This window comes from Typopeltis vanoorti, chromosome 7 (genome assembly GCF_054136105.1).
Source record: "Typopeltis vanoorti isolate ZY-2024b chromosome 7, IOZ_Tvanoo_1.0, whole genome shotgun sequence".
In the NCBI taxonomy this organism is placed as follows: domain Eukaryota; kingdom Metazoa; phylum Arthropoda; class Arachnida; order Uropygi; family Thelyphonidae; genus Typopeltis; species Typopeltis vanoorti.
The window spans coordinates 64,055,143-64,080,873 of record NC_143555.1 but is presented as its reverse complement, the minus strand read 5'-3'; the positions used below and the strand labels follow the sequence as shown (position 1 = coordinate 64,080,873).

The following is a 25,731-nucleotide window of genomic DNA, read 5'->3' as shown; positions in this document are numbered from 1 at the left end:
GAAATCGTTCTCTTCTCATCAACATTTCCATGATAAAGCCCATTCCTGTCATTAACAGTTAATATTGTCGCTCTTACACTCGCATTCTCGCCATTCCTCCCTTTATAATTTAGTTTCCCTGACTATCTGTGTTAGGTCTCATACCAGTTATTAGTTTTTTCTACTTTCCTGATACTAAACACATTCAGGTGTAAGCCATCTCCTTTTATACAAATTCAATATTCCCTCAAACTCACTCCACATATCCAAAAACTCGCATCCCTTCCTTCTACACAGCCTATGCATCGAATTTTCCCATCATAGCCCACCTTTTTTTATTCATTTTTATCATATTGAGGTAATATATTGACTATTTTCACTTTCTCACTCTTCACGCTCGTCTCCTCCAACAACCCTTTCATATCCTCTCTGATACTTAACTTATTGCTAGTTAAGTTGTTAGTACCTACTACAATTACGATCTCATTTACTTTTCTTTTCTGTTTTTGAATTGCTTCCTTTATATTCTTAATTTTCGCTCTGGGAAAACTCGCTCATCAATAGCATGTGTTATTATAGTCACCATACCAAATAACATCCTTCTTTTTACAAACAACATCACTTACCTGATTACCATTTCCTGACTTACCTGTTTTGGTGCTTTGTTGTTTCTTACTTGACAGCTTAATTTTCTTTTCCTCCCTATGTTCATTTAAACGTCTCTTGACTCTGTAATCCCCATGTCATCTCTCTGATGGTCTGCCTTTATTTTGCTATTTTGGAGTTAATTCATTTTCAATGACTTCCTCCATATCTGTAATAACCTCGTTAGCGAGGCTAGCCTTCTTGTTCTCGACTGTGTTGCTCTTCTTTGCATTATGTTTCTTGCATGTTTTGGCACCATTTTAAACTTATACTTATTATTGAAATATCTTAATAAAAATATGTTATAAAACACTAAAATCTACACTAATATACTAAAAAAAAAAAAAAAAAAACACTAATTTTCTAAGATAAAATTCTTGCTTTTTTTATCAACGAGCAACTAAATTCTTCAACCAACTACCATACAACATACATATACTTAGATATATTCAGTGGTTTATCCTTTAATCTTACTCCTGCATGTCTGCTATTCACAGGTTAAAGTCTATACACACAGTGCTTAGTCTTTTGGATCAAGAAATCAATCTTCTTCTATCTTCCCCAGCTCCTTTTGGAGTACCTGAATAAAGAAAGAGATTTCCTCCCTCTGTTGTTAATTCTCCAGAATCTAGCCATATTGTTTCATATATACCGATGATAGACCATTCATATTGTACATTCTTGTTACAGAATATTGAGTTGACAAATTATCATGATCTAATATTCCATGTTTCAATCATAAATCTGTCTCTCATATGAAATTTACATTTAAATATCTTTAGTCATTCAAAGGACACTGTCACTAATAGGACGTCTTTTAATCATCTTTCCTGGTGTCCCCCAAAAGATGTGGTGGCCCTTGTTTGTTCAGGTGACGATCTAGTTGGTATGATATTCTGTAAGGTTTCCTTTATATCTGTGGGATTATGCTACAAGAAATTGAGGAGGCAAGGGAATCTTGGTGTATTGGTGGATAGGAATTTGAAGTTCAACGGTCGCATAGCAAAACCTGCAAATACAACTCAGAGGACAATTGCGATGTTGAAGAAACCTTTCACATCTAAGGATACGGAAGTCATTTTGCCTCTTTATAAGGCTTTGATAGGACCGTGCCTGGATTATTGTGTGCAGATTTGCTTTCCCAGATTCCATGGAGATAAACAAGCTGTGTAAAGGGTGCAAAGAAGAGTTACAAAGATTATAGCTGGATTATGGGATTTAGATTAGGAGGACAGATTGCAAGTATGTAGATTACAGACCCTGGTTAGCAGGAGAAAGAGGGCTGATATGATAGAGGCCTATAAACATTTGAATGGCATCCATGGAAGTTAAGTTTGTTCACAGTCAAGAAAGAGGTGAGAGCTAGATTTTTCTCTCACAGAGCAGTGAGTGAGTGGAATAGTTTGCCATTAGGGGTAGTGAAGTCCATCTAGTGTGAATGAATTTAAGGGAAGATATGACAGCTGCTTTGGGTGATTAATAGTTTCCCTCAATGAGTCCTTGACCTCCTGGAGGTTCAGATAATAATAATATATATGTACTTCCAACATGCTTTGCTTGTTTTTTTTTCAGTGTCACTTCTCTGTCACAATGAGGCAGATTGCAGGACTTGGATTTAGATAAAACCTTTCATGATTGGAAGCTACATAAAATGTATATATACACTCAAGGGACAAAACATTAGAGATAGGGGTGATGGGAAGTTGACACCACCATCTCCCCCCCACAGAGTGACACATACTGAAACCAATTGCATACAGTAAATAGGCAGATGATGCCCAACAGTGTATCACAAATGAACATGAGTAAATGTGATGATCTTAGCGACTTTGATCGTGGACTTATTATCAGCCAAAGACAGATGGGTCATTCTACCGCCCCCAAGTGGTAAGAACAGTAGTGTTCTCGAGGGGCAACTGTATCAAGGGCCTACCATGAGTATACCATCAGACGTGTCAGCACCTAATGAGTAAGTGGTGGTTGACCACATGGCATTGATGATCGGGGACAACGTAGACTGTCTAAGCTTGTACAGACCAACTGCAGCAAAAATCACATGAAGTTTCAATGTTGGAGGTCAAGCAACTTAAGCGAGTGAAAGGTATGGCATACCCAGCATACCATGAGCTATGGGAGCCGACACCCTAATCGTGTACCACTATTGACAGCTCATCATCGGGCATTGCACCTTGTCTGTTGTCAGGGCCATCAAAACCGGACTTCTGCAGAGTGGACCAGAGCTGTGTGGTCTGATGAATCCCATTATCAGTTGTACTGAGCTGATGGGAGGGTGTGGACATGATGTCGACAGTACAAGCCCATGGCCACGTCATTCCAGTTGGGCTCTGTTCATGGAGGTGGTGGCTGTGATGGCTTGGGGAACAATCTCATGTAACACATTAGGTTCCTTAGTGTTTGGAGAGGTCCTTAAATGGTGCAAGCTAGTAGAATGTGTTGGTGGATCATCTACATACTTGCATGGCATTCGCAGCCGTTGCTCTGTTTCAGCAGGACAATGTTCCTTCCCACTTGGCCACAACCACCCAGGCATGGCTCAAAGAACACTCATCTGAATTTGTGACCATCCATTGGCCCCTGAATTTAAATCCGATCAAATCTCACTGGGATGCTGTACAGTGAGATATCAGATCCATGTATCTGGGACCAATGTCTAAGGTGCAGTTGTGGACAATGTTGCAACAGGAATGGCTGAAATTACCTCTGGTGCATTTGTGGAGTCATGCCTTGGAGAGTTCAGGCTGTTATTCATGCTAGAGGAGTGCTGACACACTATTAGATAGGTATCTCTAATGTTTTATCCATTGAATGTATATTTGAATGCATTTCCTCAAATGACCCCAGATTTTGCATCCTTTAGCACTAAAAATGGTGCCAAATGGGATGACCTTTGGAATTTTTACTCCTCCTTTCCTTGGTCTGACTACTGTTTCTGCTCCTTCAATCCTAATGCTTGCTTTGAATGAATTATAGAAATTATCCCCACTAGCATGAAAGCCTTCATCCCCCATTCAATGAAAAATCCTTGTCACTTACCAAGTCCTGGTTAACAGAGAGTGCATCAAAGCAGTCAAAGAAAAAAATTCAGTTTACCATACATGGCTTGCATTAAGAACTCCAGCATCATAGTCAGCCTATATCAAAGCACATAATATATATATATGGAAAAGAGTAATTTGCAGATCCAAATCAGACTTCATAAAGGAAACTATGCTTTCTGGTCCCTTGTTAAGGCTACTGCTCTCTCTTTCTCTCCCCCCCCCCCACCCCGATGGAACACGTTACTTCACCCAAAGTTAGGCTGATCTCCTAGTATCAGTTTTTTGCCTCAAGCTCCTGCACAGCTGAACAAGGGGAAATCACCTCCTACCATATCAGAATCTGAGAACAATATGCCTCCTGTAGTTTTCAACAAAAAGACTTCAGAAACTTGGACACTAAAAAAGTCTTCTGATGGTATCTCCAATTGTTCTTAAGCATTCTGCTCCAGAACTAACAGCTGTCCTATATAATCTCTTATCTATTATATAATTCGTACTTATCCTAATGCATGGAAGCAATCACATACCCAACCTATTCTAAAAAAGGATATGGAAGTCTAGCATCAAATACAGACCAATAGCCATTACCTCAATCCTCTCCAACATAACTAGTGAAAGTCATCATTAGTCAGCTTCTCCACAACCTAGAGGCCTATCAATTAATCAGTGATGAACAGTATAGATGAACAGTATAGTGATGAACAGTATAGAATTTCCGAGATGCATTTCTGAACAGACCTACCTGTCTGTCCAAAGTAAGATAATTTGCATGAGCATGGAATCTCATAAACGCCAGGCAACATCAAATGCGAGAGTTTGTCCTTAGGAGACGGTAACAAGTTGTAAATTTGGTTGATAGGGTTGTAAGTAGTGGCAAAATTGTATTTCTTCATAATTTTAGAAAGACGTTCTGAGATGCCTTTAATGTAAGGTATGGGAATCCTATGTTACCGTCTCCTAAGGACAAACTCTCACCTTTGATGTTGCCTGGCGTTTATGAGATTCCATGCTCATGCAAATTATTTTACTTTGGACAGACAGGTAGGTCTGTTCAGAAATGCATCTCGGAACATCAAGACCACATTCGTCTTTTTAAACCGCAGAAATCTGGCCTCTCTCAACACGGAATTGAAAATCCAAACCATAAGATCCATTGGGAAAAGTCCAAACTTTTACATAGATCTTTATATAAACATGAACGTTTATACAAAGAAAGTTCTGAAGCCCTACTACACAGACCACACTTAAACCGCAACGACGTTCTTACTATTCCTAAAGTATGGGAAATTGTCATACAAAATTGTGTTAAATAATTTTTTTTTTTTTTTTTTTTTTTTTTAACTACTGTAGCACGTTTAATGAGATTCTATTGTAATCGTGCGTCCTAACTGTATGTTATTCCTATTATTGTTTAAAACTACTGTACCGATGATGTCCTAAGATACTTAGGATGAAATATTTACAATTACACAATTTTCACTGTGGTTAATACGTGTGTTTCTTTTAATTATGATCGCACCACAGGTTTCGTTATTTAAAAACCGTTCACATGTTTGGGGAAGCACACCTAAAATTTATCTCAAAATTCTTGAGGCTGTCCAGAGAGAGCAATTTGACTCACAGATGATCCTTTTCTTATAAATTAACTTCAACTTCTATCTCACAGATGCAGTGTTTCAGCTTTGTATTTATTCTACAGATACTTCAATGATCATTGCTCAACTGAACTGGCAAACCATCTTTGCTCCACTTTGTGTTGCACTTGTATAGAGTAGTAGCTGCTCTTGTATTGCATCCATTTACTGTGCAGTTGTAAACACGCTGAACCTGTTTCTTCTCTTCTTATTTTATTCCATCTACCTCTGTCCTCTGGAACAGTCTTCTCTGAAAAGTTCTCCAAAAGAACTATAACATGGAACTCTTTAAAAGTCTATAAATTTCTATCTCAGTACAGAAATCTAATCTTGACTAGAGATCTGCATATTATCAAAAGTGGAGAGGTGTGAAGAGGAATCTTTCTTATGAGAAATAAATCAGGAGTATATTTTCACAGTACAGTAATCAATTATGACCAATACCCATTTATACATCACTGCATTTGTTTATATGATGATTTCAGCGACATCACACTCCTGTGAATCAACTGTGATGAGCAGTTTTTGTGAACTGTTTGGTGACGACATGGCTGCTTGTTGCATCTACCTCTGCGTTTGGCTGTGAATTATAAACTTTTTATAACTATTCTTCTATTTTATCTGCTTATTAATAATAAGCAGATAAAATTCAAAGTAAGGATGCAGTTGCTTCCAGTGAAAATAAAATGAAACATAAACCTATTATGTTACATACTAAGATTAAAATGATTAAACATAGCAGTGATGGCATATCGAAAACTGAAATAGGCCACAGGCTAAACCTACCTCACTCTGTGCTACTAGTGATACACTAGAAGATCAACTAGTGGTATACTAGCTAATATTACAGTTATCAGTAAACATGTCAATCTTATTGCCAAAATGGTGTATATTGATGATGAAACTGATTGCCGTGTTCTCCCCTAAGCCAAGCTATTCAAAATAACTTTACTTTTCCAAAAAATTATTCTAAATTTTTTGTTTACATAACTGACAAATTAATTAATGCTTTATTTATGTTATTAAACCATCACTCATACATATACAAAGTGAAGGGGGGGGGGGGAAGAAGCAGCAGCGATTTGCTATATGACAAAATATGCTATATGATAGTGGTGTTGAACATAACATGTTGTATGACTGCGAATGCCTGCAATGAACTTCAATATATTATTACTATTTAAGATGATTTGAATTATTTACGACAATTCAAGAACTACAAAGTTTGTTTAAATGAAGAAGAGGAATGGAATGCATACTGTTGCTAGCAAAATTATGAATAGGGTGAAGAGTATGGACAAACACAAATAGTCCTGAAATACACCAGCACTGACAGAGAATTGCAAAGAAAGGAAACCATTCACAATGACAGATGCAGTGAATGACCAGAAAAGAAATTGGTGATCCAATCACAAAGAGTATAAGCAGTGGTGTGCTGGAGCCAGTTCACATGAGCTAATTGTTAAATATAAGAATTTTGTGAACTGGTTGTTAAGCCAATAATGATTATAAACTGAAGAGTGACATTTGGGTAATGAGCTTGTATATGGTGATACAGAAAACCAGCTGAGGCATGCTTATTTTGGCATTCTTTGTGCTTCCTTCTCTCTCTCTCTCTCTCCCCCTCCCTTCCCCATGTCGCTGCCAATGTAGGGATTATCAATGGTAGCAATTTTGCATGAATATTATTATTCAAAATATGCCTTTTAATTTTCCTGGATGGCATTCCCATGCTCAACATATGTCAAAAGATTTTGCGTTTCTAGGATTGTCATGAACCTAACAAGTTGCCTAGACAAAATTAAGAACACACTTTTTGATAGTGGAATTTGTTTATAAATATTTGGGGAGGAGTTGTAATTCTCACAAAGGGAAACCCATCTTTTTTTTTTTGAACAAACCAGTAGTTAAAAATTTACCAGCACATCCGTGGGTAGGGTAAAGTCATATCATAAGATGACAAGTAAGGAGACTTTTATGCCAGATCCAATGAAATGATCCAGAAATGTCAAGGACAACTATGAGTTTCTTAAATATCTTCCACAAGCATGGAAGATATTCAAGAAACCAAATTGGTGGTCAGGTAGAGAAGAAGTTGGCTGTCCAAGACTTTTCCATTATTTTTAAGGTGATTCAGGCAAAGTCAATGGAATGGTAGTTTGATGGCTAACTTTAATCTCCCTTTTAAGGAATGAGCCATATAATACTTCCATGCAGAAGGAAGATACCAGAAAAAGCATGACAAACTGAATATGTGATATAGGAAGGATGCTAAGTCTGGATTGCAAATTTTGAGCAGCGGGAATATATCTGGATTATTTATTGGTATACAGATTAATGAAGATTTCTCTAATGTCTTTCAGGAGAATGATCAAGGTATAGTGGACTACTCTTCATATATGGGAGATAATTCTCTTGCATGCTTGCTACATAAAAACTGATGAATCAGCAGATAAATCTCTTGCAAATTTTAACCAGCCTTTCTTCTGCCCAATGTCACTCCCTTTAGTAAAACTTAGAAAAACACATCGAAAGACTGAACAAGTACCTCACTGCTATCAATAAAACTCCCCCCACAATCAAATCAAATGAAGCCAAGCTAGAACAGATGCATGATCAGCTCTGCAATGAAAATCACCTGCCACCAATACCAGCCAACTCTGTAATCCCACTGCATCAATAGTGCATGACTTGACAGAAAAAACAAAAAATATAATGCCATTATCCCCAAGTTCCACACCAAAAGCAATAATATGCTGAAGGAAGACATCAAAAAACTAATGAAAATCTGGTTTTGATTGCAGAAATAGCACCAGATACCTCTAGTTTGGACCTACAAACAAAACAAAAAAATAAACGGGAGAAACTTTCTGCACCTGGTAACCTGTAACACACTGGTGAGTACATCAGAACTAAGTTTAATCAACCTCAAAGTCAGTTCTTCCCAATTACATATATGAGCCCAGCCTGACTTTACCATTAGCCAGCATGAACAATGACAATGATTTCACCAACCAGTGGAAGTAAAATGACAAAGAGGCAATGATACATAAAACAGTGATGAACTACCACTGTTAATAGCCAAACTGAAAACCAAAGTACTCCATAGGGAATATGTGTGACTCACTCGGTCAACAAATATGCGTGGTCTCAGCAGCAACTTCAATAGTGTCCACTCCAACTCTAGTCTGCGAAAATATCACCTGCTTTTTCTAATAAAAACCAAATTTCAGACTAAGCACTACCCATTTCAACCTCTCCAGATGCACACTCTTTGATCCTTTTGGCTCAAGAGTGGTACTTGTGCTAATGTTCACTCTCTGCCGTACCATGCTAGAGAGTGAATGTATGCACCAACAACTGCTAGTATGGATTCCCCCCCAGTGCCATTCATCAGAGGATCTGCTCACCTATGTCATCCACCTCTGGCGGGGGGGGGGGGGGGGGGGGGAGAAAGGTTTGGAAAATCCCTAGTTGTTGCACTTGATATCTCCAAGGGCCTTTGACTGGGTCTTGAACAAGGGCCTATTAAGTAATTTCCCATCTTTCGGTGTGTCCAATGACTTCTGCGACTGGCTTGCCAGTTTTCTCACTGGATGCACATTACATGCAATGGTGGATGGTTCACTATCATCTACCTATGCAACTAATAATGGGGGTTCCTCAAGATTCTGTCCTCTCACTCCACCCTCTTTCTTCTATATATATCAATGATCTGCTGCAGACTATCAATCCAATACACAGTTTCACCTACAACAGTATACTATTCCTCCTCTCACTTGACAAACCTTGTACCAAACAAATCACTACAACCTACAAAGCAACAACTGCTGAAAAACCTAAGTTCTGATCGCTAAACAATTCTTCAGCAGGGATCAGATAACCTTGTCAATTTCAATGCCTGCAAAACAGTTCTGCCTTATATCCCACAAAAAAAAAGAACCATATTCTTCTGACCTTACCATTGAAAACACCCAAATCTCTAGGCAAGATGAGATTTGTCTCCTTGGGATTACCTTAACATCAAGACTCTCCTGACATAAACTCATTACAACTATTGCCTCAGCATCAAAAAATTAGGATTCCTCTTTGCCCAAGGCATTACTTTACTTTACTCCCGAACAGCTATTAACCCTTACAAATCTGCCAATCCATTGAGTACTGCTCACATCTGGGATAATGCCCCCAAAAACTTTCTAAAGATATCTGATGCAATATAGAAGAGAGCAATCAGACTGATTAATGGCTCATCTCTTATTAATTCACTCCAACCACTGTTGCACAACCATTTAGTATCTACTGAATGCATCTTGTATAAATATTTCCATGGTAAATGTTCATCAGAACTAGCACCAGAACTAGTGTTGCGTAGCAGTGAAACACATGCAGCTGCTAACCAACACACCTTCACAGTCCAACTCCATATTCATAGAACAAGTTTCTCTTCCTCCTCCTTCATTCCTACTTCTGTGTCACTCTGGAATGACTTCTCCTCCCATATGTTTCCACAGAGTACAATGAGCAGGCCTTCAAATCCAATGTGAACAAGTTCTTCCTTTCCCAAATCTCTTCCCATACATGGAAGGTTTTTAGATCATCTCCTGCACAATTGTCATAACTTATTTTATATAACATTAAAAGGTGCAAAATTAGGATTTTAGACATTTGTCCATTACAATTTCAACTGCTTCACTAATTCACTGCTGAATGTAAACTGTGACTTGTTTTACTCTGAGGATGCTCTTTTGAAATCCATCAAAATATAAGCTTGTTAATAAACATCCTTTTTATATTTTAATATTTTGTTTGGTGTTGTAATATATTAAAATAAAATATGAAAGAGAAGAAATGCTTATTCAAGGTTTTGGTTTATGATTGGTATAATGAAGATCTACATACCTTCCCCCAGGCTTTAAAAAAATCAGCTAACACCTTTTATTCCTGTAGGTGAGACCATTTTAGTCCTGTCTAACTTTTGGAGACTGAGGGGGTCAGTTCATTCTCCACTAGTAGCCAATCAGAGATAGCTGGATCAAGACTGTCACTAATTTTAAGTGGTATCTAATGAAGAGATGGCTAACAAGTGCCACCATCTCATGGTCGCTAATCTTAATACAATATTTCTTTAATGTCTGAAATAGTGTCTGTTTTACAGTTGATTTTCTTGAGTTTCCAGGACAAAAAACCCATATGTCCATTCCAGAGATCGACTAACTTGGGAACCAGCTGAAGAAAGGCAAAAAAATGTTCCTCTAATCAGAAAATAAAACCAAACTTAAAACGCTCTTTCTTTGTGTGGCCTAGAGCTGAGGAGTGCAAACACCACTTCCACTGAGCTAATTAAATGAAAAACTTTTCTTAGAATTTGAAGTAGTGCAGTTTTAAAAGTCAATATGTTACCATCTCTAGATCAATGTAAGAAAATAATTAATGGAATATAATCACAAGGCATTATCATTTAAAGACATTCAACCACAACATACTTCTTATCAGGCTAAGCAATTCTTTCACGTTGAGCACTGAAGTAGGTGTACAAAGTCTAGCAAAAAAAAAAAAAAAACTAGGAGGGAAATTTTTGAATGATCAGAAATTTGGTAAATAAGCATCTATTAATGGAAGGTTAAATTTTGATTACACTTTAGAAGAGTACAACTCAATTTCCAGTTATGAAAATAACAATTTCAATATAAACTGTTTTGTGGATCTTTCTCACTGACAGTACATACAAACTAAATTGGGTAAGTTATGAGTTGGAGTAACAACAACAAAAAATAAAAAATCACAAAACTCAAGATACTTGTCCTGATTTTAATGCTAATCTTCTTCAATAAGTTAATGCTATTGGAAAAAATAATGACTGCAAATTTTCAGAAATTTTATTCACTTAAAATGACATACCTTGCATTGTTCCCAGTTTTCCAGCTGCTTGTAAATTAAGCTTCTCACAAACTGAGTTGTTCCTGCTTGTGCTAAAAGCAAAGCCAATCTATGGTCATTGTGATCCTGAGAAAGATTACAGGCATCTGAAATCTGCTTTCCTGTTAGATAACTAAAGATGTTTCCTAAATAGCTATTGCTCTGTAAAATAATGCACATTATTTTATAATTAAATTTGAAGCCATGGCAATTCTTTTTTAGATTACAACCTGACTTCATAACAATTATATATATATATTTTTTGGGGGTTTAAACCTAAAACGTTTCTGTTAGCAGTCCATAAAACTGATGTCCCTTTCAAAATATATGTCCTAGACAAAACATACACATTTCAGAAAATGTGATTTTTGTATGATACAATTTTTTCGAATATGATACTATTTTTGTAGGTAGTTTTCGGTATTGAGACCACATTTTAATATAAGAATTCATTAAAAATAAACAATTAAAAAACCTAACAAGGTTCATTTGTCGTAAGACTTACATCAACAGGGGGGTAATGGTATATAAAAGTTTAACACAACAAAAGCATATTAACGATTAATTATATATATCAGATGCTTTTTATAACTTCACAACTGTCAAGTAATTGAGAAACAAGAATACAATTGATATATTCGTTACTGTATGCATGTTGGAACATTAAATCAGGTGTCTATGATAATCATTGCTCTTGTGGCTTTTGTTATGTAGGCTAGATGGAAAGGTCGGGAGAGAGAGATCCACATGTTTGAGCATGTAAAAGATGTCAAAAAAAAAGAAGGGAGCACAAATCACGCTTAGCATTCCACACAGCCACTACTGGAAATCAAGTACTATGGCAACAGACAAACATGTCATATATTGATAACTGTTTCACAAGGAAATTCAAAGAAGCAGCATGAATGCTTAGGATCCCCACACAGTGCAATAAAAATCAAGGCTTGATTTTACATCAAGTGTGGTCTGTCTTCATCAAAAGTTTAACTACCTTGGATCTCGCATGAGCCAGAGAACGTGGCAACACCTAGCAATGTTCCAACAAGCATACAGTAACAAATATATCAAATGTATTCTAGTTTCTCAATTATTTGTCAGTCATGAAGTTATCAAAAACATCTAATATGTGTAAACTAGTGGCCAAAATTGTGGAAAAACCTTTTGGAAAAAGTGTATTTTTGAGGTTTGATGGCACATACCACTTTTTTTTTTTTTGGTGTAATACCATAAAATTATATATCAACTGAAAGATAATTTAATCAAGAATGTAATACAACAAAGTTTGTTCAATTATCTGTATTCTATGAAAAGTTATAGCCAAATAACCAGAAAAAAGAAGCACAACTTGCTTAAGTTGATATGAAGTAGCTTTCTTTCATTTGAATGTAGTCAACGAGCACGAGTGTTTAGAGAGCCAATCAGGTGTCATCTTGTTCTGGCAATGAGCCAATAAGGTCACAGTAGGATTCAGCTATTGATGTCATTGGAGCTGAGAGGAGGACATTTGTCAGTATGTTATGTGATTGCTATCAAGTTGGTTGATTTTTTTTTTGTATTCTTTCATTTAGTGAGCTTGTAAAACGTAATAAAATTAAATAAATGGCGCAAAGAGTTGACTGGTCACCCAGAAAGCGAAGTAAAATAATACTATTAAGTGAACAAGGCTACAGTTATGAAGAAATATTGGTGGAAACTTAACCAAAGGTGGCATTTCTAAATTTTTGAAAAGGTATAAGGAGACTCAGTCACTACAAAACCAGACTGGTAAAGGCAGGAAAAGGTGCACAACAGCAAGTGATGATAAAAGAATTGAGAGACTGTGCCTATGTGACAAAAGAAAATCATCTGGGTGTATACAAGATGAAATGGCGCAATACAATGTGAAGTTGAGTGCAAGGACTGTTCGGTGCAGACTGCAGGAATTTGGTCTAAATGCTAGAATCCCACGAAAAAAGTCATTTTTATCCCTCAAACAAAGGTTGAAAAGATTAAACTGGGCTAAAACCCATGTTAACTGGACAGCGGAACAATGGGACAATGTTATTTGGAGTGATGAGACCAAAATCTCCCTGTTTGGTAGTGATGGTATAAAATACGTAAGGAGAAGAATAGGAGAAGATTTGCATCCTGATTGCATTACACCTACCGTGAAACACCCACTTAGTGTTATGATCTGGGGTTGTATGACATTAAAAGGTGTGGGCAGAATTTGCGCAATTAATGGAAATATAAATGCCCAAAAATACATAAATTAAATACTTGAGCCCAAACTGAGGTCTTCCGCATGTGATCTTTTCCAAGATGATGAAGCATTTATATTTCAACAGGATTCAGCTCCATGTCATGTTGCTGCTGTGTGGAAAAAGTGGTTTCAAGATAATCATATTCCACTGCTGGAATGGCCTGGGAATAGCCCAGACCTTAACCCAATCTAAAATCTATGGAGCAGACTAAAGAAACTTGTTAGTCAGAAGCAACCCACTAATAAAACTCAATTAATAGAAGCAATAATTCAATCTTGGTTTCACATTATAACAGCTGAAGAACTAAAAAATTTGGTTCACTCCATGGAAAGGCGTTGTAAGGCCGTAATTAACGCTAAAGGTTACCCAACTAAATATAAACTCACATTGTGAGAATTTTTGTATATCTCATTTTTTCTGTGTGTTTCACTTTTCTTCTTTATAACTGCTGTTCTGATAAAAAATCCTTCATAAAAGTTATTGCATTACTTTCTTGATTAAATTATCTTTCCATTGATATATAATTTTATGGTATTATTACTCCAAGAAAAAGTGGTGTTATGAGCCATCAAACCTCAGAAATACACTTTTTCCAAAAGTGTTTCCACAATTTTGGCCACTAAAGTAATTAATCGTTAATAAGCTTTCATCATGTTAAACTTTTATATACCATTACCCCTGATGATGCAAGTCTTATGACGAACAAAACTTGTAGGGTTTTTTAATTATTTATTTTTAATAAACTCTTTATAGTAAAATGTGGTCTCAATACCAAAAAACTACCTACAGAAGTGCTTAACCACAGAAACCTACGTATAGATGATACTACTTTTATTAATTTCTCAACTAGTTTCATGAAATTATTCTGTTTCACTTCATCAGGATAATTATATGAATAAATTAAAAAAAAAAAAAAAACTACAAAAAACAACCCTTGTGAAAATATTTGAACATCAATAACAATGGAAAGCATTCATTTATTATGACGTAGTTTCCTCATTCATGGACTGCTGAATACTACTGGTAAACTTGCATTTACCAGTAGTAATGTTGTGATGGATTACTGAAGCCCAAACCTTATGTAAAATCATCCTTGTTTTTTGTTGCACTGAAGAGCATGTTTCATTATTTCAGATGATTCTTTAAATGCTCTTGGGAAACAGTCTCAAACTGAACAGAATTGAAGATAGCACTACCAACATAGACTTCAAGGGGAAAAAGAGGTGAAACTAGCCAAAGATTTACAGAAATATCACATAAATCTAATTCATGTTAATGAGACGAAGAAGACAAAAATAAATAAAAATAAATAAATAAAACACTTCTAAGTAATAAATATAAGATATTACATTCAGGCAACAGACAATCACACACAGGAGAGGAGTAACTATAATAATCAAAATTAACATGAAATAATAAAGATGACTGATTTCAAAATACGAAACTGGAAATTTATACTGAATTTTTTTTGTCTAAGGAGTGCAGCTAACAAAAAAAAAAAAAAGCAAAAAAAAAAGCTGTTTTTTGATGCAGGCCAAAACAGCAAAGTAAAAAAGGAATATAGAAATGTTGTTTTGGAAAAATTTGGAGAAAGAACAAGACTGGCAATAAATATGTATATGCTGGATTTCCATTAGGACATGAAACAGTTATTACTAATACTATGTTCCAGTATAAAGATGTGCTTAAACTCACATGGAGGGGGGGGGGCATACAAATAGGGTATCAGAGTATACAGGGGATTTGAAACAAAAAGTGATAATCATTGAGAGTGGTATAAAAATGAGTAAGTAACAGTAACACATTGAAAAGAAATATATATTAATTTATTTTATTTTATTTTTTTGAAAACTTTCAATTTAGATGCAAATATAAAATGATACTGGAGAGAAAGTGAAGGAGCTTGAAACCTAGAGACCTAATGGCAAAATCCAAAGAACCAATGATTGACTTAGCAAGAAAAACAGGGGAAGTTGTCTAGAAAGATCTTCATATCGTATTCAAGAAGTTAAAGAAGCAGTCATGGAAAATATGAAATTATACTGAATACCAAGAAAATAGTGAAGAAGGCTAAGCTATATAGATATATAACATGCTAAACAAAGCCATAGCAACATTTTGGGGAAGATTGGAGGGGGTGAGGAATCTATCTATTTGCTAATCTACTAAACTGGAAGATAATAGTTAATGAAGGTGATGTAGATTCAGCAAGATGATTTCAATGAATAGATTGTATGGGCAAAGGATAATGACAAGCCGAGCATTAAAAATATGTTATTAAGTTCACTATGTATAAAAAATTACAACCTGTGCATTACAGTAATGGAACTGAAGGCAGAGAGCAAACATTCACAGGACATACTGCAAAACATCTCAAATCATCACTTAGATGTTAAGCAAGTTACCAAGAAGCTGGTTAAGAAAGTTATCATCCCTTTTTATATGCTCTGAATATAACCATTAAATGAGATTATAATCAGTGGAATGCTTATGAAAATAGATTAAAGATTTGTGAGTTCCAAAATTTGGTTAACAGTTAGAAAAGGCAGAATATGATAAAAACATAAGTTATTATAAAGATTTTAGGATAGATGCAGTAGAAATTTTTAAATACATGATGAGAGGGAAAAGAACACAAGAAACTCAGAAGTGATGAAAACAAGTTTTTGAGGATGAGAATGCTTGTTTGGAGAGAGAAGCAAACGAATTTCCAGAAACTGGAGCAGGAGTAACTGTTTTTGTCAGAGAAACAGAATTTGAGGAGTGGTATGATAAAGAGTAAATGAAAAACAATTGGTCTGGAAAGACTTATTCTAGGATTCCCAGACCAATACCTACTAATGGGGAGCCCCACGTGAAGGTGAGGATTGGATATTAGGTCAAAGCCAAATAAAGGCAATGTGGAGGTCTCTTCCACATTGGCTTTAAGAAATGCAGAGAACTGACTGGGGCTTCTGACTTAATGTCCAATCCTCACCTTCATGTGGGGCACCCCGTTAGTAGGTATCCATTAGGTACTGAATGAATGAGGATGGGCTTACAATTTGGGAATTAGCCGACCAAATTGTACTCTCCATTGGCTTAAATCACAAATAATATGATGGTGTAACATGATAAGATTTCATGTTGGCTGAGGTGTTGCCTGGTTAAATAAGTCACTGCTGTTTTCACCAGGGAACTATGGTGAGAAGTGAAAAGTTGGCTACTGGAGCAGACTCGAGCTTGACATCTAGAAGAAGAAGAACAAACCCAACATCAGGAGAAATGAAGATAACAACCATCAATATAAGGAGTATTAATGAAAAGGAAATTGAGCTTAGAGAAATGAAAACGTACCATGGACATAATTGGCATCACTGAAACAAAGAAAACAAAGACAGGTGCAATCTTCATCATCATCATCACTTGCTCAACAGCCCTGTGTGGGCCCTGGCCTTCTTCAGAAACTTCTGCCAGTCTTCCTTATTCAATGCCAAACTCCTCCAATTTTTGACTCCTAAAACCTTAATATCTTACATCACTCCATCTTCCCATGTTAATTTAGGTGTTCCAATTTTTCTTTTTCCTTCCGGCTTAGCATTAAACATCTTAACTATTCTATTACTATTCATGCATACAATGTGTTCAGCCCAACTTAGTCTATTTATTTTTATGTATTTAATAATGTCTGACGTATTAAATAATCTGTATAGTTCATGGTCATAGCTTTTCCTCCACACACAATTCTCTTGTACTACTGCCTCCAAAAATATATATAGGAATTCTTCTTTCAAACAGACCTAGCAATCTTTCATCTGCCATTGATAATGCCCAGTTTTCAGAGGCATAAGTTAACACTGGTCTTACAGTTTTCTTACAAAGTTCGTACACAGAAAAACAGAGATAATGATGTACAAAGCTAAGATAAAACTAAGATAATGATGTACTTTGTACATCATTATCTTAGTTTTTCTTGAGATCAGATGTGACTTTAGGTGTTTCCTAAGTTCATAGAAGCAACTATTTGCAGAAAGAATCTCAGTATTGATATCATTTTTACAATTAACTTCTGATCCCAAGTATATCTCTTTGCCTATCTTGGCATTTAATCACCTAGAAAAAATTTTACATCCCTCTTTGGACATTCTCCATAGATTTTATCTAATTCATCATAAAACAACTCTTTTTCAGCATTGTTGGATTCTGAATGAGGAGAATGAGAAATTATTAATACTTCATTCAGAGTCCAACATAATCTGCCATTCCCTAAGCCAAATTTGCTCATCAGACTAATAATCTCTTGTTAATAATATGCTATTCATATGATTTCTTTCAAGTTATGTTTATTAATATTTATTTGGTCATTTATTATTTTTATATGAAGTACTGTTGTAAAAACTATGTATTAAATATCACTTGTATATTATGAGATTAATATTACTAAAACAGAGATAAAAACTGTAAAATATGTAATATTTTTATGTTATTAGTAAAATGTAATGTATCCAAGAAATTCTTCAAAATAAGACTTGATTGGTTGCTGTGAAAAAATAAGTTATTTTTAGCCAGCGCGTGCTTTAACGTGAGTTACTGTACAGTATGCAAGAAGCCAGTTCAGTATCAACAAAACCAGTTAGAATCAGATTTCGGCAGGAAAGGAGAGTAGGATGTCATAAGTAATACATGAAAAAGAAGTAAGAGAGTAGAAAGAGGGAGGAGAAATAACCTGGGGTTGAACGGAGTAGGAAGGACCGGGAACCGCTCTGTATTTTGACATCTTTCTTCGAGCTCTTATTCTTTTATAAATTCCTATCGCCTCGCAGATAGCATTGGACCAAAGGATAATAAGAATGAGTAAGAAATATTGAAAGTTATAAGCAAGAAGATAATTTCTCCCGAGTTAACTAATCAGTTACTGAAACCCAGGAGTCTATAATATTTGTGTGCTCTCAAAGTGAAAGTATTCAAGAACCAAGGAATGTTTCTATAATTCTCAATAATGAGGAAGCTATACTGTTTATACCGGTAAAGATATGTTTTCTATGCGTGTGAAGTAGCGAAGCTTGTTTCTAGAGAACATGATATAGTTCATATTGCTGAAATTAACAGTCAAGATTGAATGTGTGATATAGTGAAGCATTTCCTCATAAACATATGAAGTATCTCTGGATTAATAGTTCATATTTGAATGTGCGATATAGTGAAGCCTGTTATGTGAAAAAACAATGTAAAAGTAAGACTGAACTTTCTGAGAACTATTGTGATAGATTGAAAACTTTAAAGTTGCTGAAAGAATGTCTGATGACTTGTGCTTTCTGATTGGTCTAAATAGTTAAACTGAGTCAATATTTAAGTACATTGAATGATAACTTTGTTCAGAGTGAAATAGTGTTTGGAATCTTTGATAATAGGAAGAGTGGAATATATATACATAAACTCTAATCGTAAATGATATACTCAGCTGAGTAAATTACTAATGTCTCAATGAGAACTTGTTCATTCTTAATTGTATTATTCCTACTAGGAATCCTTGTTTTAATGTAAATTTATGTGTTAAAGCATTAAATATTTTTATTTGAGTTGAATCTTGTGTTTGCCTGATTTCTTTCATTGCACCGCTCATTAAAATAGTTTGAATCTTAGTGGGAACCCTATACATAATAAGGAGAATTTCGGCCTGAATTAAGTTGATAACAATTTGTGCTAGCTGATGGTTGTCACAACGTTGCTTATGAGAATTAGAACATAGAGTAGGTGCAGTTAAAAATAAATTTTCTCTGTGTTCGAATGTGGAGTAAATCAACAACTAGAAAATACATCAGAGTAGAAAGTAGGATCTAACAGCATCATTCTTTTCTTCAGTTTGAGCATGTACACAGATAAAACTGTAGTTAAAAACTGCCATTTAATTCGTAACCTCACATGCGAGGTGAGTTTGCTTTTGAAGTCCATGATAAGATGTTTTATCCTCTTGTTTACAATGAAACCTGTTCCAAACGTGATCTTTTTTTTGGCAGCTATAAAAAATATCTTGATTTTTCTTTTCCATAAATTGGAAAATTTATTACATGAATTTTTAATATATAGAAATCATTACATGATTTCTCCTGTCCATCTCATTTCTTGTATAGCCGTAACAAGTATCCTGTATTTATCCAATTGCTCCAGCAGCATTTTTAAAGCTCCAGATTGGTAAAGAGAGAGTACGTTCCATGATCCAATTCTCAAATCCTTAAGATATTTGTATGGAGGTATAAAAGTGTTACATTGGCTGCACTGCATAGTTCAGAAGGCCTGGACAGAGGGACGAATTACAGATGATTAAAGTAGAGCTCTTGTAGTACCCACATATAAAAAGAGAAATAAAACTAAATGTGAGAATTCTCAAATCCTTAAGATATTTGTATGGAGGTATAAAAGTGTTACATTGGCTGCACTGCATAGTTCAGAAGGCCTGGACAGAGGAACGAATTCCAGATGATTAAAGTAGAGCTCTTGTAGTACCCACATATAAAAAGGGAAATAAAACTGAATGTGAGAATTACAGAGGCATTTCATTACTGAGCGTTCCTGGTAAGGTATATGCAAGTATACTTGAGAAACGGTTGAGAAGAATTGTGGAAGAGAAGCTTGGTGAAGAACAAGCTGGATTCAGGCCAAATAGAGGCTATTAGGATCAGATATTCACTTTACGACAGATAGTTGAGAAATCATGGGAATATAACAAAGATCTGTATTCAAGTTATGTAGATCTAGAAAAGGCATATGACAAGGTGCCAAGAGAGAAGCTATTCTAAACGCTACAGTTAAATGGTGTTAATGGGACATTATATCAAGCAATACTTAGTCTCTATTAGAATTGAAGGAAGTACAAGAAGATGGATTAATGTTAAATCTGGTGTCAAACAAGAACTTGATATTGTCAGCATCCAAGAATGCATTAGCAGAGCTAATCTCAGGTAGTATGGTCACTTAAGCAGAATATGAGAGGAAAGATTAGCAAAACAGGTGTTCTCTGCCAGGGTGGCAGGAAAAAGTCCTAGAGGAAGACCAAGATATAGGTCGATAAAGTAAAAAGTGCCTTAGAAGACAGAAATATAAGACCTGATAAAATTGGAGTCTTGACATTTGACAGACTGATTTGGAGTAAAATTGTAGATAGGAAGTTAGTAATGATGTAAATTTTTCATTTTAGTACTATCATATCCTGTACAACTCTGAGGTATATATCAGGAATTTGATGATGATGATGATGAGAAATGCAGCCTTTTGGCTCTTTCTTTAGTTAGTAGTTATATTATTAATCTCCTATCAATAACTTTCCTCCAAATTAGTCTGTCACTTGTCAGCACTTTAATACTGTCATCTTGGCATCAAAAACTGTTTAGATGTTTAAGTGCCCATACATCCCACATATTACGTTTGCTTAAGCATTATTGAATGCTAAATGTCAAGTTCCTTTTTTGATACCTCCATTTCTCACATGAACGATAATAGCACAGATGCCATATATTCACTTATCCAACTTTTTCTAAACTTTTGTTTCTGTGGCATCTAATCTAATCTCTGATCAAATGGTTTATTTCTAACCCAATTCCGAGGTCCACAAATTAAAATTCGTATGAACACTGTTTTGTATGCTGCTAGTTCAGCGTCTTGGCAAAAATTTCCCTCGTATTCTATATAAATGTATTCAGCTGGCTTCCCACCATATCAGCAATGACTATTCTACTGTCGATTTTCATATTTAATTTGCTATCTTAAGATGCTTAAAGGAGTGCTTAAGGGTCAAAGCTGTATAACTGAGAGGAGACCTCCACATAGCCTTTAAAGGAATGCAAAGAACCGACTAGGGCTTCTGACCTAATGTCCAATCCTCACCTTCTCGTGGTGCACCCTGTTGGGTATCTACGTGGATATTGAACGAACGAGGATGGGTTGGCAATTTGGGATTTAGCCGACCAAATTGTATTCTTATTGGTTAAACCAAAATAAAAAATAATGGTACAACATGACAAAATTTCATGCCGGCTGGGGCGTCGCCCGGTTAAACAAGTCCCCCCTTGTTTTTGCCAGGGAACCAGGGCAAACAGCGATAAGTCAGCTACTGGAACAAATCTGAAAACAAACCTCAATTCAACATCACCAGAGTTAAAGATCGGTACTAACAACATAAGAAGCCTGAATGGCAAAGAAATGGAGCTAGCTGAGGAATTAGATAAGTACCAGATCGACATAATAGGGGTGACTGAAACAAAAAAGACCAAAACTGGAGAGATCTTTCTGAGCAATAAATACAAAATGAATGGCAAAGAAATGGAGCTAGCTGAGGAATTAGATAAGTACCAGATCGACATAATAGGGGTGACTGAAACAAAAAGACCAAAACTGGAGAGATCTTTCTGAGCAATAAATACAAAATGTTATATTCAGGCAATGACAATCAAGGAAAAGAAGGAGTAGCCATAGTATTCAACACAAAATACGAGGCTAATCTTCTTGAATGGCAGTCAGTCTCAAGTAGAGTAATGTGGGCAAATATGAGAATGGGGAACGGGACAATGAGATTTATTTGTGCATATGGTCCCACAGAAGGTTCTACTAAGGTACAAGTGGAGGAATTTTTTGAGGATTTAGAAAAAGCAATTGCCACAATGAAAAAGGAAAAGTTGGTCCTTGTTGGGGATCTAAATAGCAGAGTAGGAAATGATTGTGAGACATACAAAAATATTTTCGGAAAATTTGGAGAAAAGAGTAAAGCTAATAATAATGGCAAATATCTGTTGGATTTCTGCTCAGGACATGGACTGGTTATCACTAACACCATGTTCCAACATAAAAATGTGCACAAATTCACATGGAGAGAAGAGGATAGAAATAAGAAAAGTCTCATTGACTAAGTTATTGTTGATAGTGATGTTTTCTCCATGGTGCAGGACACCAGAGTGTACAGAGGATTTGAAATTGGAAGTGATCATTATTTAGTCTTGAGCAGGATAAAATTGAATTTCATATTGAAAAGAATAACATGTAAGAAAGTTTTAAAGCGAATAAAAGTTGAGCAGCTCTCAGATGTGAACTGTAGACTAAAATACACAAAGATTATTGAAGAAAAAATGAAAGAGTTTGAGAACAGGAATCAAACCTTGGAGATTCGGTGGCAAACTCTGAAGAAAATATTGATTGATTCTGCCAGAGAGGCATGTGGTGAGGTTGTCTGCAAGGATAAAAAAAATCAGAACTCACTGGTGGACACAGGAAGTTAAAGAGGCAGTGAAGGAAAAGAAGAAAGCATATAAAAGTTCCTGTCAAATAAATCAGCTTGTGCTCTCAGAGAATATAGAGACAAATGCAAGAATGCTAAACACTGTTAAAACTAGCTAAACAAAAGTCATGGGAGGACTTTGGCAAGAATATAGAAAATAAATATCAAGGTGGCAAAATATTCTGGAGGTTGTCGAAGAAGCTTAAGAATGGAGGAAAGAGTGCTGTAAAAGGAGTTAGAGATGATAAAGATGACATGAAAACTGGAGAAAAAGATATCCTTGAAGTATGGAGTAATTACTTTGAAAAACTGCTAAATGAAACATGCAGTGATGACAGCACAGTGGTAAAAAACACTGAACAAGCATGCAGTCAGAAATACATATCCATACTTGAAGTAGAAAAAGCCATCAAAGGCTTGAAATGTGGAAAGGCAGCAGGAGTAGATGATATTCGACCAGAAATGCTGAAGTATGGTGGTATAAGAGTCTTACAGTGGCTGCACTGCATAGTTCAGAAAGCCTGGACAGAGGGACAAATTTCCGATGATTGGAGTAGAGCTCTCATAGCACCCATATATAAAAAGGGAATTAAAACTGAATGTGAGAATTACAGAGGTATTTCCCTAAGTGTTCCTGGCAAGATCTATGCAAGTATACTTGAGAAACGGTTGAGAAGAATTGTGGAAGATAAGCTGGATTCAGGTCAAACAGAGGCTGTCAGGATCAGATCTTCACTTTACGACAAATAGTCGAGAAAGCATGGGAATATAACAAAGATCTGTATTTAAGTTTTTGTCAATTTGGAAAAGGCATATGATAAGGTGCCAAGAGAGAGGTGCTATTCAATACGCTGCAGTTATATGGTGTCAATGGGGCATTATATCAAGCAATACTTAGTCTTTATTTGAGTTCTATGTCAGCAGTTAGAATTGAAGGAAGTACAGGAAAATGGTTTAATGTTAAATCTGGTGTGAGACAAGGATGTACGTTATCCGCTCTGTTATTCATTATCTATATGGATCACATTATGAAGGAAAGTGGTAGTAAACATGATATCAAAATTGGAGATGTTAATGTCAGCTCTTTGCTTTATGCAGATGATGTTATACTTCTAAATAAATCTGCTACAAGTCTGCAAGATTCTCTGACTAAATTGAATAGTTGTTGTAATAGATATGGTATGAAGGTCAGCAATAAAAAGACAAAGACAATGAAAATAGGCAGAATCATTGAAAATGTCAACTGTGTTGTGAATGGAGAACCTGTGGAACAAGTACAACATTTCAGCTACTTAGGCTAGATTTTTACTGAAGATGGTAAATTAAATATAGAAATAGACAACAAAATCAACAAAGCTGGTATGGTGGGAAGTCAAATGAATAAATTCATATTGAATAAGAGAGAAATTAGTTGGAACACTAAATTAGCTGTATACAAGACAGTGTTCAAACCAGTTTTAACTTATGGATCTGAGAGCTGGATCAGAAGTAAAACACTTGACCAAAGACTAGAGACCGCAGATATGAGAGTCCTGAGAAAGATTATAGGCGTGAACAGATGGCATCAATGGCAATATCATATTAAAAATGAGGATATTAGGAAAGAACTTGATGTTGTCAGCATCCAGGAATGCGTTAGCAGAGCTAATCTCAGGTGGTATGGTCACCTAAACAGAATGGGCGAGGAAAGATTAACAAAACAAGTGTTCTCTCCCAGGTTGGCAGCAAAACGACCCAGAGGAAGACCAAGATATAGGTGGATTGATACAGTACAAAGTGCCTTAGATGATAGAAATATAAGATCTGATAATGTTGGAGTCTTGACAAGTAACAGACTGATTTGGAGGAAAATTGTAGATAGGAAGTTAGTAATGATATAATTTTTTCATGTAGTACTATCATATCCTGTACACCCCTTATGGGTACACGGCAGGAATTTGATAATGATGATGATGATAAGATGCTTAAGGTAGACAGTCAGGAGGAGTCGTTTATGCAGCATTGTGTGGAATGTGGAGAAATAACTGTGGATTATGTTCAATGCTCAGCTTCTTATAATGCACCCCATTAATAGGTATCTACCAGGATAGTCAATGATAAACTGGCAATTTTGAGTTTAAATCGTATTCCGTACTGGCTTAAACTAAAAGATACCAATCACACTAAAAAAATTATGATGGGTGGGAAGTAACCTAGTTAAACAAGGCCTCTACTGTTTTTGTCCCAAAACCAGTGCACATAGCAAAAAGTCAGCTATGGAATAAACTCAAACTTGACAATCAGCAGAATTATCACCAGAAACATCAAATTAAATGAGAAAATGGCAGAAAAATAGTCAAGTGCAACCTCAACTGCTGTTAGTGAAGAAAGAAAAAAAAAATGTGAGAATTACCTAAACACCTACAAGATGTTGTATTCGGGTAATGATCAGAAAATGGAAACAAATATAGTCTTCAAAAACTAACATGAAGATAATCTTGAATGGAAGGCAATATAAGGTAGAGTGATGTGGAGATATATCAAAACAAGGAAATGGAAAAGGAGACCAATTTGGGCTGATAGTTCAAAAGAACATTCTACTAAAGAAGTTCCATGTAGGTGTCTGTTGATAAAGCACTTTTGCGAGAAGATTTTGATACTGACACCAAATTATAATATAAATAAGGAGTTTATTAAAAAGAAGCAACTAAAATCCGATAAGTTTCATGTGTCATAAGACTTACATTATCAGGGATAGTGGTACATAAAAGTTTTACACAACAAATGCCTATTAACAATTAATTGCACATATTAGATGTTTTTGATAACTTCACAACTGCTAAATATATTTGATAAACCAAAATACAAATGATCAATTCATTACTGTATGCATGTTGGAACATAGCTAGTTGTTGCTATCACATTCTGTGGTATCACGCATGCTATATATTAGGTCCACTAACAGCTAAATTTTTCATGAAAGCAGACCATACTTGATGTAAAATTAAGCCTTGATTTTTACTGCATTGTGT

The 25,731-nt window shown here is 35.6% G+C and overlaps 1 protein-coding gene across 2 annotated transcripts in view; it reads right to left on the bottom strand.

The window, feature by feature from the left end:
* The window catches only part of Nup98-96 (nuclear pore complex protein Nup98-96), a 610,292-nt gene that overhangs the window by 114,475 nt on the left and 470,086 nt on the right, over window positions 1-25,731 (bottom strand). For both annotated transcript variants that reach the window (XM_090395312.1, XM_090395313.1), the window contains one exon: window positions 11,216-11,395. In XM_090395312.1, coding sequence (XP_090251438.1) covers window positions 11,216-11,395 — 180 coding nt within the window. The remainder of the gene's footprint in view (window positions 1-11,215; window positions 11,396-25,731) is intronic.